Source organism: Triturus cristatus, chromosome 9 (genome assembly GCF_964204655.1).
Source record: "Triturus cristatus chromosome 9, aTriCri1.1, whole genome shotgun sequence".
In the NCBI taxonomy this organism is placed as follows: domain Eukaryota; kingdom Metazoa; phylum Chordata; class Amphibia; order Caudata; family Salamandridae; genus Triturus; species Triturus cristatus.
The window spans coordinates 92,581,272-92,600,450 of record NC_140592.1 but is presented as its reverse complement, the minus strand read 5'-3'; the positions used below and the strand labels follow the sequence as shown (position 1 = coordinate 92,600,450).

The following is a 19,179-nucleotide window of genomic DNA, read 5'->3' as shown; positions in this document are numbered from 1 at the left end:
GTCCTACTTCTACTTGGATGATAACTTCTGTGTAATTTGATATTGGACTTGCACCCAAAAGCTAGAAGTGCTCATCTGTCTTGCAAGAATAAGGAGTGATTATCTACCTATCTATCTATCTATCTATCTATCTATCTATCTATCTATCTATCTATCTATCTATCTATCTATCTATCTATCTATCTATCTATCTATCTATCTATCTATCTATCTATCTATCTATCTATCTATCAATCTATCTATCTATCTATCTATCTATCTATCTATCTATCTATCTATCTATCTATCTGTCTGTCTGTCTATACAGTCACTGAGAAATAGAAAAAGGTTAAAGTGATGTCACAGTTAGGTGAAAATTTCAGTGACAACGTAACATTTCAAACTAAAACCACCAAAGAAATTCACCAGTTATAGTTATCCCTAGTAACTGTAACTTTCCCTCTCACCTAACTATAGTGTCACTTTAACCTTTGTTTTTTCAGTGACTTTCTATGGTTTTTTAACGTATAGTAATATTTTATTAGCGTAAGTAAAATCAACTCCCTGCTGTGCACAGCCTTCGACATGAGTGGTGGGGGATGGCGCAGGGCCTGGCCTGCAACCAAACCCCTCAAAGCAAGAATCTTCCCACAGGCAGCCAACCTCTTTCCGCACACAGCCTTTGACTGTGTACACCATGGGGTTGGCTGCAGAGTAGGGCCTGTAGCTAACACCCACCCCATGCACAGCATGCGATTGGTCTCACAGGTCTTGACTGCACTCAAATAGACGTACTGACTTTGCCAAAGAATCACAACACTGAAATACAAAAAGTGAGAACTGAGACAATCATCTTTCTCCAAAAATCACCCACATTTTTCAAACAAATGTATATTTCAGGAGTTCACACAATGTAATATTTCATAATATTTCATTAAGTTTTAATAAACAACGTGTCTGTGAGTCTTTCTTTTAACAGAGTATTTATTATTGCATTTTGTAGAATGAACATTTTTAAAAGAAGGACTCAGAGACAGATCTTTTTCAAATAAAACCAACATTCCTCTGAGTCTTTCTTAAACATTTTTCAGCCTACAAAATTAAATCATAAAAACAACAACAAGAGGGCCTTGCACTTCAGCTGAAGAGAATAGAGCACCGCCTCTGAGTACTTTTAGAAAACATGGTAAGTTCTCCTGCTGGTCATGGGTTTAATGACCCAGGAGACTTAAGCCCTCATTTACGGGAATAAAACAACTTGCTGCAGTGCCCTGTGCCAAAGTGAAAGGGCAGGAATGCACTGCATTTATGCAATAGATGCATTTCTGTATTTTCTTCCTGCGGTGGTGCAGTTTTGGCTGTCTAGCGCCAACGCAGGCACCCTGGCACCAGGTTTACATGTTCTTGTAAATCTTCCGCAGTGTCAAAACCCAGGGGTGTTGCATGGGAAAATCCACTGCAACACCCATGGAATGCCTCTCAAGTGCAGAGTAAGGCAACGCAGTGATTTGCACTGCCTTGTCTTACTCCATATCTATGAGGCCATTCAAAGCCACGCATAGTGGCTGCGCGTGGCCTCATAGATATGATTTTGTATACAAGAGTGTCACAAAAAGTGATGCTTCGGCAGTGCAGGAGGCTCGTAAATATGCTCTTTTTTCGAAGTTTGCGGGGGTGCTGCTTCACTTCCTGCAGCTCCCCACAACATAACAAAAATGCTTGGTGGTGCCCCTGCCACTTCTAGGAGCATATCAAGCATAAAAGTATTGTTTAATAGAATGCCCGAAGGCATTATAGGGTGCTCCCTCCTAGGAGCAGTGAATAATAAATGAGCGCCTCCTGCCGCTCATATATTAGTCACATTAAAAAAAATTATATTGGGTGTCCTAGTGCCCACCCGGTACACCCATAACTTATTTTTTTAATTAAAGGGGATGGGATTGCATGCTCCCCCCCTCCCGAGCCTTTGCCGGACCCGGGGACCCCATCCCATGGAGCTTTCTTTAGAATTAAAGGTAGAGGGGCATTTGGCCCACTCATGAGCCAGTACAAGCCTCAGAACCCCATCTCCTGGCGCCTTTTCTTTTTTTAAAAAGGTAAGGAGGGCACGCACCCTCTCTCCAAGCCTTTATGGCACTGGGGACACTATCCGTCATTCCTCTGGTGTGTGCGACAGTGCCCACCGAAGTCACCCACAAAACATTAATTTCAATTTTTATTCTATAGAAAAATGTGCTTTCCAATACAGAGAAAGCAGCTGAACAGAATTATATCAAACTTGACATGAACTGAAAATTGTACTCAGAGTGCCCTTATGGTCATTTGATTTAGGTACATTCAGCCATTACCAAGAAATTCACATTTAAATAGGTATTCGCATAAAGGGGTTAAATGTTAGATATATCTGAATAGGTGGTCCAACAAGAATCCCATGGTACCAAAAGTTTTCAAAATAAGGCCCTCTCTCTGACCAAGATAATTTTTTTCTCCCTTCGACCATTTTGATTCCACAGGACTAGTCTCACAATCTGAAGTGATCCGATTGGGTGGATTAAATACTGAGGAAAATGTAGCCCCTGCCATTACAGTACTGAAAAAGTAATTTGCTGTGTTCTGAAAAAAAGAATTTTAAATAGTATAATGGGGCAGGGTAGGGATACCCTGACTCCCAGCACTTCTTTAGAGGACCCAAGAGGGACCCCCAAGGTCAACATTAATAAATATGTTTTTCAGACCCCGGTATCACAGTAGTCCCACAGAATGCAGAATGGCCATAGTTCCACAGCAGTCAAAGGTGAAGCTTCGCTGAGGAAACTTGCATGCTACTGTGGACAGTGGAGGTGAAGTTGGAGGGGTGGATACCGAGGCAGTACAAGGGTACCCACAAGTAAAAATGTTTTTAATAAATGTGAATTGGGTGCTCTTAGTGGGGGTTCGAAGCAGGACCGGTGCCCACCTGCCGAATACTCACATGTTTCTACCAGTGTCTCATACATTGGGTGACACGAGGTAGTAAGCTCAATATATTTCCAACTTCAAATAAGCATCTTGTAACATTATACTTATCACTTTGCGTATTCTGATTATTGTGCTTATGTTTGTACAGTATTTTCCACTGTGTTTCACTTTGCAACTAATTTACTTGATTTTAGACATGTCACAGATGCAGTGGGACAGGAAGGGTGATTTGCTGGACCTGCGGCGGCAGTGGACGGGTGAGTATGGTGGCGTTGCTCAGGGTTTTAGAGCATCAGGACCATAAATTGATTTGCCAACATGGCAGGGCTAGTGATAAAAATCCCATGTGCTCTTTGGCCTCTGATTATGTTCAATGTTGACACCTTTTGCCCCTGACCAGCTTTTCTGCTGCTGAGAGTCTGGAGAAAAAGTATGAGTAGAAACCTCCGGAAGTAAACAGGGTTCTTCGAACTCCATTTTTAGGTCTCGCCTAGCGTTGCAGCGCGAATGCGCTGCCATCACTTGGCGAGGCATGCAATATACACTATAGTGTGGAAGCTTCGTGGAAGCTCCGCCCATTCTCCGGCCCATCTTCTTCATTGGCTTAGGTTATAAATGCTGCCTTCTGATTGGTTTTAAGCTTGTTAGTTCCTCCCCATGACAGTCATGTTAGTCATTTGTATCCTTCCATGGTTACTGGCCCCTTTACAGCACAGACTCCTTTCTACCCGTGCCCCCCCTCCTGCAGTCCGATGCCTTCTCGCCACCCCCCTCGTGCCTCGTCGCCTGCACGCATTGCCATTTGCAATGCAATAGGTTTCGCGTAAATGCGAGTCCTATTGCATTGCCAATGCTTGTTTTTATGATTCTTCCGATAAGAGAGAGCCCGTTCCTTCCCATAAAGTGATGTATGGTGCTCCTGATATGGGGGAGAGGGGCGCCAGTCCAAATGGTCCCAGTTATGGCCATCCTGATGGGATTAACGTAGGGTGCGCTGGAGACCCTGCCTGCTCTTGGGTTACACTACTTCCCCTCTCCAGAGCCATTACTGTGGCCTGCTCTGATATTTAAAAAAAGCTTGATTCACTGGAGTGACTCTGCTGACACAGTCCCTGCATACAATGCAACGCGTTAATACCACGACAATTCAGACAGCCATTACTCGAGGACATATCTTCGAGAGGGAGTCTGGTTCTATAGTACAGCCAGAGCTGACGTCCGTGGAATCGGGCAGGAACCGGGTTCGAGTCTCGGCGTAGGCTCGACATCCTGTGATTCTGGGCAAATCACTTAGGGCCTCATGTAGGTAGCTAAATACCGGTCGGTAACGGCCGAAATTCGGTAAATATCCCGTTACCGACCGGTATTTAGGCATTTGGGATGTAGGAGGCATGATTTAAGGATTCGGTAATTTACCGAATCGGTAAGGGATCGGTAAAATACCTGAATCGGTAAAATACAGATTCGGTAAAGTACCGAATCCTTAAATCATATGTAGGGAGCACTCAAGTGAGTGAATTTCAGTAGTAAGGATTCGGTATTTAACACCAACTACAGGTTGATGTTAAATAACGAATACCTTTCAAAAAGCTAAATTTGGCTGCTTTAAAAGTGCCATGTGGCAGACATACATGCCCTTAGGGCATGTATGTGCGCCACATGTGCACACATGCACGAATCAGGGGTGCAACAGGGTGTCAATGTGACACCCTGCCACCCATGATTATGCTTCCCCTATTACCGATTCGGTATTTACCGAATCGGTAATAGTAAATGGCTTCCCATTCATTCCTATGGGCCTCCAGGCCCATAGGAATGAATGGGAAGGGATGCATTATTACCGATTCGGTAAATACCTATTCATAAATATCGATATTTACCGAATCGGTAATAATTACCGATTGTTTACCTACATACTATTTACCGATTCATAAATACCGAATCGGTAAAATTCAGTTTTTATGAATCGGTAAATATAATTTATCTACATATGGCCCTTAATCTTGTGCCTACCGAAAATGAATGTGTCCTCTTGTGAAATGCAACTGGTGCTCATTGAAGGCTCCACTGCCTTCAGGTCGAGTTTGAGCTAAATAAAAAATGCAAAAAAAGAAAAATAGTTGCTATAATTACATTACCCTAATCAGCTGAATGGAAGTACACCATAACCCACAATGCGTTGGTTGGTGCATGAAAGCCTATATGGTGTAATAGTGTGCCCATGACATGAAGTCGGATAAGCATCATATTCGGGGTTCATTTACTTTCCTTGCATTAGGCTCAGTGGTACTGGTTATGCCACTGGCTTGGGACAGATAAGGTGTTTTGTATCCTGTGGTAATTTTCTGCCTTCCATACAGTTGCCAAGTTTCTTGTGTTCATGCCTAATGTGCTGCTCTTGGACAGTTTTTTTCCTTTGAATTGACTGGAGCAGCACATCACATATGGACCTGGAAAACATGGCAGTGCTGCTTCAAAATGTTTATAATTGTTTTTATACAATACTTCTTTCCACATGTTTGCTATCTCTAAGTGCTGCAAATAACGTGTCCCTACGACCCAATATGATGGTACTAAATGAGCAAACAAAGAAGCTCGTGTTAGGCAGAAGACCATAGATTTTCACGTAACATATTTGAGGTATAACCACTGACCTTCAATAATTTCCATTGTTATAAATGTCGATACAGGTCCATCGTGTAAACATCCATTACTATTACTGCAATACTCAGGATGTCCACTGGAGAAGGGATAGGGAAACAGTCTGTTAACCCCCACTTCAAATGAAATTATGGAAAGAGATATGTTCTCTGGACAGTTTATGCAGAACATGGGGTGCTCAGATATAAAAATTAAGTCGTCTGGTGAATTCACACTGGGTCTTACTTAAATGGTGAGACTGCAAATGGCACGGCTTTGTCAAAATACATTTTTTTGTCTGGACTACAGACCGCTTTAGCGGCTTGTTAGCAGACCTATTGTTACCAATGTATAATATTTATTCAAGTTAGGACTTTGTGTCAGCCTGTTGCTCATGACTGTAAGGCTCAGTTGTGCTGTCTAGCTGGCTGTCTCTTTTATTCAATGTTTTTCTTCCCTAATCTTGTGTTTTTCCTACTCAGGAGTATTTCACTCTCAAAGCATTATAATTGGATGAGTTGTATCCTTCCATTGCTGACTTGATGGAACACATTTTTTTAGGTTAAGCATTCAAGATCTCTTGTATGTACTTTAGTATATACTTATATGTGTATATAGTTTGTGGGCTCTGGAGATCATCCCTAGGACTTGTGTGCTTCCACTTAGGGACTTATTTTCTGTTCAACTGCCTCTATTTAACTGTCTTGATAGAAAATGACGATTAGAGGCCAGTAAAATACCAGAATTGCTTTCTGCTGATGGACTTTCTTTTTAAAATCTTTCTGGAAACTGCCTCTATTTAACTTTCTTGATTGAAAACGACTTGCAGAGGTCAGTAAAATACCAGAATCACTTTAGCATTCTCTAGATTCCAGTCTATAGAAATTGTCTTCCACGAGCACCAGTAGACAATAATATTTTTTTCAAATCTTGTATTTTCAGTGATATGACCACAAAGGCCCTGATTTTATATTAAAAACAGAGCTTACGACTTTACCATTCCCAGCAGAAGAGCAATATTTCTCTCTATGTGTTCCCATACCTGGCATGTCACGCAGTTTGGTGCTTTCTTTACCTCCGTGTTAAAGAACATTAGATGTTTCAGCACCCAGGCTAATGTGCTGCATAGCTAAATACATATAAGTTCCCAAAGGCAAGACCAATTGCATTGCAAATGCTTGTTTCCACTTCCTGTTGCTGCCTTTGTGAGCCCTGAGACCGGAGTTAGGGAAGGCCGTGCCAGGGTAACCAAAGGGCCAGCCAGAGGTAAGAAAAGCTACCAGTCAGGGTTGGATTGGGATAAAAAATCGTCCGGGGCACGCCAAAAAAAGGTGGCCCACATTTGCTTATTGCCTTTCCGCAAAACATTGCTCCAGCTAAGTTTTATGAAAAGAAAGGGGATGGGGGCAAGTTTTAGTAACTTCACTTCCATGGGAAAAAAATGCACAGATTAGGGCACACTGCTGAGCCACACATGAATGCAGTGAGGCCACTTCTGCTCAGGTCCCCTACCCCCGCTCAATCAGCATTCGTTATTGGGCCGGCCCAGCGAGAGAAAGGGAGTGATACCTCTGTCCATCTGCCTCTGGAAAGGCCACTCAGGCACCAACTGGGACGCTGGCAGCATCCTAACAGCACAGACAGCCTCAGTCTGCCCAAAAAAGCAGCCCACAGCTGGCTACCGGCCCTTCGGCCATTTCCAGAGTGCCCGCATTACCATTGAGACCCTGCTACCAGTGGCTTCCTCTAATTGATGCCTATGATCAAACCCATACCTACTCGTAATCAATCACAGATGTGACCTCTTTGCAGCGTGTTAAGTTGTTGCGCTTCAAGTTAACATGTGCTGTCGGCCTCATACCATCTTCTGTGGAAGAGGCTTCATACAGAAATGGATTTTTAGGCACTTCCGATATTTTAGCATGTACTTGAGAAGAACACAACTAGTGATTTTTACATTATTCAAAAAACATGTTGCATAAGATAATGTAATAATTGTAAGCTGTAGCAGTCAAAGTTAATGTTTTAAACCATTAAATTATACTCACCAGCCCTTAGATTTCATGTGAAGAGGGTGCCACATCCAGATGCTGATGGGTGTCTTGGACCTGGCATGAGTGGTAGAGGTAAACACAAGACCTAAATGTGTTAAATACATTAGCTTTTATTATAGTGTACATTCTTCTCTGTGTGTAAAGTGGCAAATCAAAGTCACAATCATAATAGCTAGTTTTTACTCAGTGTTTCTTCTATACTGTTTTTCTAAGGACTGTACACAAAAAGCTAATTTATGTCTCACATTATCCAGCTTGTAAAGATGAAAGTCTGATCACACCTTGTCTGGAGTCAGGCTCATAACTTGCAGTTCACACCATGTGTCAGCAGGCAACCTTTACAACTCTGTGCTAATCGACGGGGCAGATACATGTTGTTCTTACAAATTCCTGTCATAAGATGTATCTTCATAGGAAACAATTGCAAACAGAAAACGCATGAATTACCCATAATCAGCTTCGCATAGAGTGTATATGGCTGTACATTTCTGACCAGATCACTGTCCATTTATATCTACAGCCATGAGTTAAAAACACAAGCAAGCTGTGAGTCATTGTAACCAAGGTGCTAGAGCAGGTGGGATTTTACACCATCCAGTTTCTTGGGATTTGCAGACTCCTAAATGCATATGCTCCAATCCGGATTGAATTGAGAACCTCCCCAATCTTCTGTATCCCTAGAGTGGTTGTAGGTGCAGGGTTGCTGCCTTTGCCGTGATCAGATCCAGTATTTTGGAAATAGACTCCTATGAACGTCAGTGACAAGGGCTCAACAAACCTGTGCATATTCTCTAAACTCTCCACTCACTATTGCGGTCACTGTTGCATTTTCGTGCAAGTCCTCTTGAAATCATTGGAATTTGTCCCCCTGGATACGAGTAAAACCATTGTGCATGCTTCCATCTCCTCTAGATTGGATTATGCCATTACCCTCTATCTGGGTTTGCCATCGTGTCAGCTACACCACCTGCACACTGTGTGAAATGCAGCCGATCAATTAATCTTGGAACTCCTAAAATCGCAATCAGCACGTCCTCTTCTGAGAAAGCTGCATTGGCTTCCTATCAAAAAGTGTATTATATTTAAAGCCTCAGTTATTTTTTTTTTTGCTTTTCATCACCCAGCCCCCCCCCCCCCCCCCCTAAATATATGTGTAACAGGCTTCAGCTCTCCCAACCTAGGCGTGCCTTAAGAGCGTCAGTTACAGCGGGGTTTCGCCTGAATACTAGGTTGGGCTTCTCTCTGTCGGTTTTGGTCTCCAAAGCATGGAACTCACTTCCTCCAGCCTTGCGGCGCCTGGAAAAGGACAGATTTTAGGTCTCAGCTGAAGACTTGGCTCTTTGACATGGGTTAATCTGCCTGTTTGACTGTTGGTTCCTGTCTTGTGCCTGAGCATCGGGAAGCCTTTGGCACCTGTATGCTGCATGAATTTCCTGAATAATTAATTAGTTGATTAATTGATTGATTGATGGATTGATTGATTGATTGATTGATTGATTGATTGATTGATTGATTGATTGATTGAATCCCACTTAGTGGAGAATAGTGCATTTGCCAAAATGTTCACTAGTATTGCCAGATTTGGCTAGAAGCCTTCATGAACTGGTGAGCAGCCAGAGCAGCATACACAAATGGAGCTTTTTGTACCTCCACACCAATCTATATTATGATACAATAATCTGTAAATTACAACAAAAAGAGCTGATGCACCCCAGATACTGAGCTAGACTTCGAATCGAGGAGATAATCTGCAATTGGATTTTTAACGAGACCGTGTAATTGCTAAGAAAAAAAATCTATTTGCAACCACTTGAGGAATTCTGCCACAGGATCCCCAAGCCCTACCGACAAATCAATAGAATGTTCAAGCAGGTTCCTAGATCTGTTCTTCTGCTGCAGGGAAACTGAGGCTCACTGAGCAGTCAGTGGTAGAGATTTTAAAATGTCCATTTAATTACTTCGCTTTACCGAAGCTTAATTAATTTGAGCATTAATTGAGCCTGGAGCCATCTAATCTACCTAATCTTTGTAAATACTCAATCAACACTTTACTACACTTTCTCAAAATATTACTAATTAGTAAAATCTTTTACATATTCATCAAGCCTAATTGAGTTTTACTTCAGCATAAGTCTAAAAAAAAGTGCTCAAATGCCAGCGCTCCTATAGTTTGAGAATTTCTATATTTTTTATGATGCTGTTCAATTTACTAACAATACATGGTTAGTGAGTGTTCATTTAACATTTGTGTAGAGGAAGCCTTGGAACAGATTTAAAAAAATTATATTGTACTCTCTTAAGTGGTCTTCATGACCTTTGTCCTCTATTTAGTGCCCATAATATTGTGCAGAGGGTTCTGGAAAAGGGGGTTATTCAATGAAGGCACTGAATGCAAGTCCCAAATTCCACTTACAATGGGTCATCATTTGTGGAGGCAAATATGGCTACATTTTAACAGGTAATTTGTGTGTGAAATCTAAATACCAGCATTTATTCCAGGAACATTTCATGACTATCTTCAGTCTCTGCAGAAACGTATTAAGGCGTGGTAAAGTGGGCTCTGGCTCAGGGCCCCAGCCCTTCAGGGGGACCCCTGATAGAAACAGATCTGTTTTTGCCCTGATGGCCTTGAATAATTCCTAAACAGATTCTTGTAAATACTGTTTTTCTTTTATTTCTTTTTTTAATGTGATTGATGTGTGAGTCTATTACTATTTGCAGAGAAATTTGTTTTTTTCTTGCAACAACTATAAAAAAGTTTCTTTTAGATCAAAACAGGTCCTCACATATTAGAAATTGGAGGATGTCACAGATATTATTCGCTGTAAAATTAGTAGGCTGCTGCTATGTTGCAACAGTGAAAACACACATCGCTATCTCTGAATATTAGATGTAAACACATTTAGTATTTCAACCATAGTGCCTCTGCACTGTTAGTAGCCTGGCTAAAGAGGGTATGACAGAGCTGAAAGTGAATCACAAACTCAAAGCTGTTCTGAACAGGGGCCCCTAAAATAGTTTTGGCCCGGGGCCCCCAAAATCCTTCAATTGTCCCTGAGTCTCTGGTGTATGCTTGCCCACTACTAAATCCGGATGTCCAGCAAAACCAATCCTTGAATTCCTATGTGTGCTTCCAAATAATTGCTAATGTATCTTTAAAATTTGCTAGCCCATGTAAAAAGATTGATTATGGTTTTTATTATTTTTTCTTTAAGAAAAAGCTAAAACGTGGACAGAGTGTGCTAGGAATATGTAAAGAAATCATAGGAATTTTAAAATGTTACGTAAATGTTGTGGACTATGAGACTAGTACACTGTTTCCACCTATGGAACTATACAATAGTTTATGTTAGTAAGTATTATTGTTTGCTTTCCAAATTGCAACTATATAAAAAGCCACCCCAGTATATATTTCATCCATTCTATTAAAGAGTTCAGATAAATATGTGGGTAAAATTCAGGATAGTCCTCGTTTGGGTCATTAGGTCTCGCCTGACCCAGCGCATGCGCTGGTCTGGCGAGACTTATTGAGAGGGCTCCAAAAAGTGCTACCAGGCCAGCCTAGAGCTACAGTGCATGTGCGCGGGCGCGCGCGCCGCGCTTTACCGCGATTACTTTCATTTTCGCGCTTTACCGCGATTACTTTCATTTTCGGATCGCGATCACTTTCGCGGCCGCATGGCCGCTTTGCATAGCCAATAGGTCTCGATTTTGGGACCTTATAAGTATTTAGTTATGCAACTTTTGCATTACTAAACACTTAGAAGGTCCCAAAGGCGAGACCTATTGGCTATGCCAATGCTTGTTTTTAACTAGCAGCCAGTGCTCAATTTGTATTTTATATGGGGTCCTCTGTAGTTGGTATCTCCCACATGTCTCTTTAAACTGTAAGGTCTAAGGTCCAGTTTTAAAGCTATATTAAATAGTCAAATGTTCCAAATGGTCCATGTACTCTGCTAAGCATACACACACAGCGCCACCATGTGGTGGAATCCCATAAACACTTACCAAACACCGGCAGATATTAAACACTGATTGTAGCCACACCACTGAACAAAATTCAGAAGCTTTAGTTTCTGCAGCAGGTTTTTGCAAACCGCAGAAAGGTAGTGAATATAATAGCTTATATCCCATATATTTAATCTGCTCTGCTTCGAAGCAAGCACGATCAATCAGCGTGTGTCTTTTCAGTCGCTCCAAAAAGAGTGACAGTTTTAGCACTTAAAAAACACAGAGATTGTGAATGGGAACTCCTTTTTCCGGTCCTTCTTTTTCAATCAATCAATCAATCAGTCAGTGGTTTATAGAGCGCGCTACTCACCCGTGAGGGTCTCAAGGCACTGGGGGGGGGGGGGGATGACAGACAGTCAATCGAAGTCTTTTTGGATGGAGAATACTCTGATCACTGAACGATCGATGCATAAAACATCCTAGGTTCGATTTACCTGGGAAAGTAATAAAAACTTTATTTCGGCCAGAAGGCCAGAAAAGTACAGAATAAAACCACAATACACATACTCAGCTGCAATTGAAAATCAGACAATGATCACAGTATCTAGTTACCACAAGTGGCACATATAAAGAGCATTTTTTTTTGTTGTTGCATATTTATATAGCGTGAACTCGACCCGAAGGTATTGGAGCGCTTTACATGAGCACCGTATTTACATTACACATTCAGGCACAGGGAGATTAAGTGATTTGCCCAGAATCACAGGATATGGACGCGACCTCGAGGCTCGAACTCTGGTTTCCAGCACCAAAGTCGGCAGCGTAGCCGACGGACCACATCCTCTCCCCAAAGAGCATTAGTAGTAAGGGCAATTAACATTCAGATAAAGTACATGGTAATGTTCCATCATAAGACAATAAAGTTAGTGATCTGCTACAGTGCGTAAAGGTAGCGCACGTATCCCAGTTCTGTGATCATGCTTGAGATAACAAGAATTTGTAATGCAATAGGTCTCGCATTTACACGAGTTTAAGCTATTGGCATTGTAAATGACAATGCGTTTTATTTATGTTTTGAAAACCAAGACATAAATAAAATGCAATGTCATTTCCAATGCCAATAGCTCAAACTCACGTAAATGCGATACCTATTGCAGTGCAAATGGTAGGCATCATGGACTACGGGAGGGCAGATGGGTATCCGGTGGGAGAAGAAATGGACAGCGCGCGGGGGTAGTGGGGAAGTTAGAAATCACAGACAACGGGAGGGGGGGGGGGTAAAGAAGGCACCAAAGCACGTTGTGCCTGCAGTAAGAGAAACTGAATAAAGAAAATAGTGCTCACAGTCTAAATAACACGTATAGTGTAACAACTGAAGAGAAGGGGCCAGTCATCATGGGAGGTGACAAATGAAGAGGAGGCGGAACTAAGGAGGGACTAACAAGCCTATTTACGAATCAGAAGCCAGCATTTAGGACAGACAATTACACAAGCCAATGGCAAATATGTGCGGAGAGTGGGCGGGGCTTCTATTTGCTACTCCACCAGTTCAGAGTATCAGGTGGAGAAAGTCTGGAGTGTACAAAACAAGCCGCAAACAAGTATCTAATGATGGTGAAAGCTGTTATCCTGGAGAGATGAGAAGTAAAAATCCTACGAGCAAGCAAGAATCTGTTGAGGCCCAACTTGAGGCACAAAGGGCAGATCCATTTGTCCCTAGGGCAGGTGTAATAAGGACAGCAAAACAAAAAATGGTCGATATCCTCGGTCATATGGAGTGAACCTTGGGACGATTTGCTTGTAAATGCCCTTAAACAGGGTCGGACTGGGAATGCAAACCGGCCCTGGCAATTGTTGGGCCGGCGTGGGAGGAGGGGGGTAGGGGTGTGTGTAGAAAACACCACAGCTGCTTTTATTACAAAGGGCCGGTATTGCATATATGCTGCAAACCGGCCCCTATAACAAAACCGCCCCCCCAGAGGTCCAAAACCGGCCCCCACCGTGGCGGTACACTGGGGAAACGCCCAGTGCCCATTACGGCCAGTACGGCCCTGCCTTAAAGGTAAGATGCCAAAGCGAAATTTAATATATAGACTTTTCACAAGGAGCAGGTGAGGTAGACCTCGAATTTAGGGTGTGGTTTATAAAACAGAGTTTGGGAAGATAAGGAACCCAGATTAGTTGATTGGTGCCACTGAGCCCAAAAAAAGAAGAAGCCAATAAGTTTTTTTTTTAAATTAACCTTTGAGTTAGAAGTAATACACTCGGGAGAAGTGCAGAAGGACTGTTTAATCTATTTCGCTTGGAAGCAAGCAGAGATATCTGCCATGCTGAGTTCTCTACATATGGCGCCCAGCGTGGCAGAGGTAATGACCGTCAAACTCTAAATGAGACCCTAAGTCAAAGCAATATAAAATTGCTTTTATGCTGATGTCTTTTTATTTTGATTTCAGTCAACTTGTTTCTCGTGTGGAGGTACAGGAAGACAATACAATGGAAACATGTGCTGGGGCTGCTCAGGAAGTGGAAGGAAAATGTAAGTAAACCACAATTAATTGTAGAGAGAAAATTCATAATCAAGTCTTGCATATTGCACAATGTTCCAACATCTCAAATCTATAATGTCAGAGCAATCTCACTGTTCATGGAATACCTAGATTCATATCACCTTCTCACAGAAAAATAGAACCAAGAAGATGCCTATTCCCCAAAAACACAGGAAGAGAAATCTCAGAAGGCGGGAAGCTCATAGTAGGTAGAAATTGTTGAACTATTTGGATGTTGATTAGTTCATCAAGCAATCAGTGTACTAGAAAATGGATTGCTTTTCTCTCATTTTCCAAAGTTCCGTCTAAACTGTTAATAAAAAGAGAAGATAAAATCTTTCTCTCCGCAGGACTTGCTTGCAACATGTTCTCTAAGCCTGCTGGGCCAGATGTACTAAAATTGATTTGCAAAAACTGGTTGCAAATTACACTGAGATATTTTTTCAAATCTCATGATATTTTTTGAACTGACCTACGTATTTTTAAGTCGGTTCACAAAAACACCATTTGGAGTGGGTCGCAATCCGACGCACATAATGAATATTAATGAGACACGTTGCAAATTGCGACTTACTCTGATTCACAGCTGTCACAGGGATGGTGGCCTTCTGGGGCCAGCAGACCAACATGTCCATGATCAAATGCATTTAAATTTTCCTTAAATGAAACAGAACTGCATTTAACCAAAAAAATTAAAACATTTCGAAAAGTTTGTTCGAGAGTTGGCATTGGTCTCCTAACTTTTCAATGGTTTGTGACTAAAATTACGGTTGCCGAAAAATGGTACATTGAATTGCAAATCGAAATTTGGAAGGGATTCCCAAAACACGCCCTTCCAAAATGTGATTCATTATACATTTCTAAAACAATTTTGTGATTTGGTACCCATTTACCAAATCACAAAATGGGTTTACTACATAGTCAAACGCTATGAAGAGGGCACAAACCTTGTCATTCAGTGAATACATCTGGCCCATTGTTTTTTTGATAGCGGAGCAGTTTGTAAAAAAAAAACTATGGCTGGCACAATGGGATTTGGTCACTCAGGGCACAATGCTCGGTTGCAAGAGGCAACCGAGATGGAAGTTATAATAGGCTTATAGGCATTCTTTGACAGAGACCTATGTATATGTTCCTGTTGTAAAAGAAGAAAACAAAACTTTATGCCATGCAAATACAGTTAGCAGATGTTATTAATGTTGTAGTTTGCTATAAACCTTTATATGTAGTACTATATGTCATCTTGGGTTCAAGCAGTAAGGCAGGTTTCAAGCACCAGGGCAGTTCTCTAAATTACAAGGGGTTCCTCTGCAGGTCCAAAAGTGTACTGAAGAGTTGGTCTGAGGGTCCAATATTTATACCTGTTGACCCCCTTTGAAGTGAGAGAAACTTCTACACTTTCCCTCACATCTGGAATTACCTTCCTTCCCTACCCAGACTTCAAGAGCTATAGGGTGACAAAAAACTGGGAAGTTGTTTGTGAGTGAGCTGGAGCTAGCTCTGGCTGGGAGAAATACACAAAGGCCAATTACCACATCCGTGTGACCCAAGACACTGACTGCAGGGACCAAATGGTTAGGACAAGAAAATGCCAACTTTGCAAAGTTGGGTTTTTCAGAATTTGTTACTTAAAATCAAACTATGCAATTAAAGAGGATTTTATATTACATTTCTTTTTAGACCAAACATGATATTTCTACCCATGCCCAAACAAATGTTTTCTCTTATTAAATGTAATAAGGTACCTACAATGTTATCCTATTAGAGAGGTAAGCCTTGCAGCAGTAAAAGCTTAATTTGGGATTTTTCACTACAAGGACAAAAAGTACATGTCCAACTTTTTAAATACAATACACATTGCCCTATGGGATGTTTAGGTATACTTTAGGGATGGCTTATATGTATTAAAAAGGGAGGTTCAGGCCTGCCAAAAGGTTTGTTTTTCCAGGTTTAAAACTGTCATGTTTTAAAAGGCTACTTAAGTGGGTGGCACAAAACGTGCTACCTGCCCACTAGTAGTATTACATTTCTAGGCCATGGGTACTTGTTCTACCACTTTTAATAGGGATTTGCAAGTAAATCACATGTGCCAATCAGTTATATACAAGGGGAATAGAACTGTTTATCAGTGCTAAAATGCACAGAGTTCTAATGCCAACAAAATCAAATTTCAGTGCAGGAGGGAAGTATGCAAAACGGTTAGGCGATGGCAATCCAGAAGCCTGGTAGGTCTAACACCCACCAATGGTCTGTTATTAAACAGTGTCTGGAGACGATTTCTCTACTCCAGGTATCACCAAGTGTTAGCACCCTAGCAAGATTTTTTCATTATCAATTTAAGCCCTGATGAAGTTCCAAAAACGTATGGTTTTGGGGAACGAAACGCATTGGCTGTCTTTGTGAACTATTGTCGAGTTTGAAATAAAAGACGAAAAGAAAGAAAATAAATTTGGACTTCCTGTATTATTTTCAGTGCACCTCCGTTTGTTCAAAATATAGTATTTCCATATTGCATAAATGAAGACCCACTAATGAATTATGTGAAAGCCTAAGCGATGCCCATGTTCAAGCTCGCCCCATGACGCAGTAACCGTAGAATTCATGTAAAAGTGAGTCGGAATGTCTTGCTAAATCCCTTGCACTTTTTCAGCTCCCAAGCCTGCTCCTCTGGCAGTAAAGTGAGACTCTTGCCTCAGACTCCTGTGTAAATCCCACCAACATCAATGCAGTGGCTAAGGTGTATTGATTTAAAAACGCAACCCTCATCCTTACTTGGCATGCACAGGAAACGGAACCAGGGGCACAAATCTCTCTTCCCTAGCCTAAAAACCTGTATAGTGCTTTGCACCTATTTAGGCAAAACATGTCCTGGCCTACTAGCAGATATTCACTTCAGTGCACCCCCAAAACGGATCCATCTCATACTGCAGGGCAATAGGCTGAGAAAATGGGAATCACTTTCTTTTGGACGAGAGCTGATATACAATGGCCCTTTAGGCCATTTCCAAGGGAATTGATTAAAGGGGAATATGGGTAAAGTTTGAACTAGGCAAGGTAGGAAAACAAATCCTAATACTAATTGTCTTGTCTCTTCGTGGTGAGGTGACTAGCTTCAAATGTTTATGGTGACCAGGGTATAGGCTGGGAATATCAAGTCCCAAGTAAGGATGGGACGGAATATCGTAATTACAATATTGAGAGACAAAAAATTGAAAGGTAAGTTTCTATACACTTTCTATACCTAACTCCACAGAAATGTACCTTCATGATTAGACAGACAGCCAGACAGACAGACAGACAGACAGACAGATAGACAGACAGACAGACAGACAGACAGACAGACAGATAGACAGATAGACAGACAGACAGAAAGCAGGGTCAGATAATTCTGGGAGTCATACATAACATAAAATTATAGATGAGTAAAAAGTGAATTCTGAGGATGTTTTTCTCCTCTAGATCCTCAGTGACATCAAAGACAACTTGAGCTTTGTTCTCTTTGATGTAACTTAGAACCCCTTGGTGAAAAACAATCGAGGAATTCACTGTTACCCATCCATAATACTATATATATTTTCAAAATGTTCTTTTTTTAAAACATAATTTCAAGCCCTTACTTTAACAACTCACTCTACAGAACTTGTATGTATATATTGTATATATTGTATAATGATATACAACTAATGCTATGTTAATTCCAAAGCAAAGGGATGCATCATATCTACAAAGATATGACAGATCCCTTTGCACTCTCCTCTGCTGGCGCACAATTTGCTTCCATGCGCTGATGCAGGCACCTTTGCATCATGGTGCAAGAATGCCTGCATCACAGGATGATTGTTTGTGTGCAGGAAGGCGTCCCTTATTGCACATAAACAATCTCAAATTGTGTTTTTCAATTTCTATGTGTGATGCATTAGCACACATAGAACAAATGTGTGAGGTTCCATGGGTGTTATGTGGGTACACCCACAGCAACACCTATGAAATGTCCCTTTCATGTAAAGTGCTGCGTGTTAAGCGGCCATATTTACAAGAACAGGAAAAGACACGCAGGGTGGCTTTTCATGTACTTGTAACTATGGGGGTGCAAAATGCGCCACTGGTGCGCCACAAAAAGTGATGCACCGCTGGCACAAGGGGCTTGTAAATAAGCCCTTTTGTATCTCCAAGTACTTGTTGGCTTACCACTTGTTTTCTGAAGTCCCAGGGATATCAAAGATATCTCTCTTCAACCTGCAAACAGGATCTGGACTCTGTCTGCTGTGAGTCCTGGTCTGCCTAGTGGTGCCAATCCAGTCCTGGGCTCTTGGAAGTGAGTTTAAAGTGCTGCATCTGCCAGAACACTCTCATTGACACTGTTGCACAGATCAGAACTGACACATCGCTGCTGTTGCGGGAACCAGATCTACACATCACACTTGGAACTGCCACATCACCTCCAGAACCGCTACTTCGAAACATATGCATCACCGACACTGCGTAGAGGAAATCGACGCATCGCCTCTACAGCATGCAGACACCCAGCGCATCACATTCGGAACTGCCGCACCTCAGAACTGGCACATTGCTCATGGAACCAACGCTTCACTGCCTTTACTGTAGAAATCCAGCTCATCACCCCAACTGCGTGGGGATCACTAATGCATTGCACAGCTACACCCCGCATCTCATTGTTGCAAACAGGATCAAGGTACTTTTGCTCAGCGGACCCCGCGTGGGTCCTGCACCTGACCCATGCTCCATCGCAGTTGGCCTAAACTGTTGACTGTCCCACGACCAATTAACTCTTCAATCGCTTGCTGATTCTAAGCGCTAGTTTTGCATTTAATCTTTAATAATTCATATCTCAACTTCTACTGATTGGATGTTTGTCGTTTTTACCTTGTTTTATTTATAGAATTATTCTCTATTTTTCTAAACTGGTGTGGAGGATGTTTGTGGTGCTTTCACTGTGTTACTGTGTGATGTTTTTGCACATTACACATTGTTACTTAAGTTAACCCTTACTGCTGTGTGCCAAGTTACCAGAGGGTGAGCACCGGTTAATT

At 41.7% G+C, this 19,179-nt stretch overlaps 1 protein-coding gene across 2 annotated transcripts in view; it reads left to right on the top strand.

Annotated features, from left to right (window-relative positions):
* LOC146797468 (protein SSUH2 homolog) overlaps positions 1–19,179 on the top strand; it is a 121,011-nt gene that overhangs the window by 58,970 nt on the left and 42,862 nt on the right. For both annotated transcript variants that reach the window (XM_085627558.1, XM_085627559.1), the window contains 2 exons: positions 3,132–3,194; positions 14,036–14,118. In XM_085627558.1, coding sequence (XP_085483684.1) covers positions 3,132–3,194; positions 14,036–14,118 — 146 coding nt within the window. The remainder of the gene's footprint in view (positions 1–3,131; positions 3,195–14,035; positions 14,119–19,179) is intronic.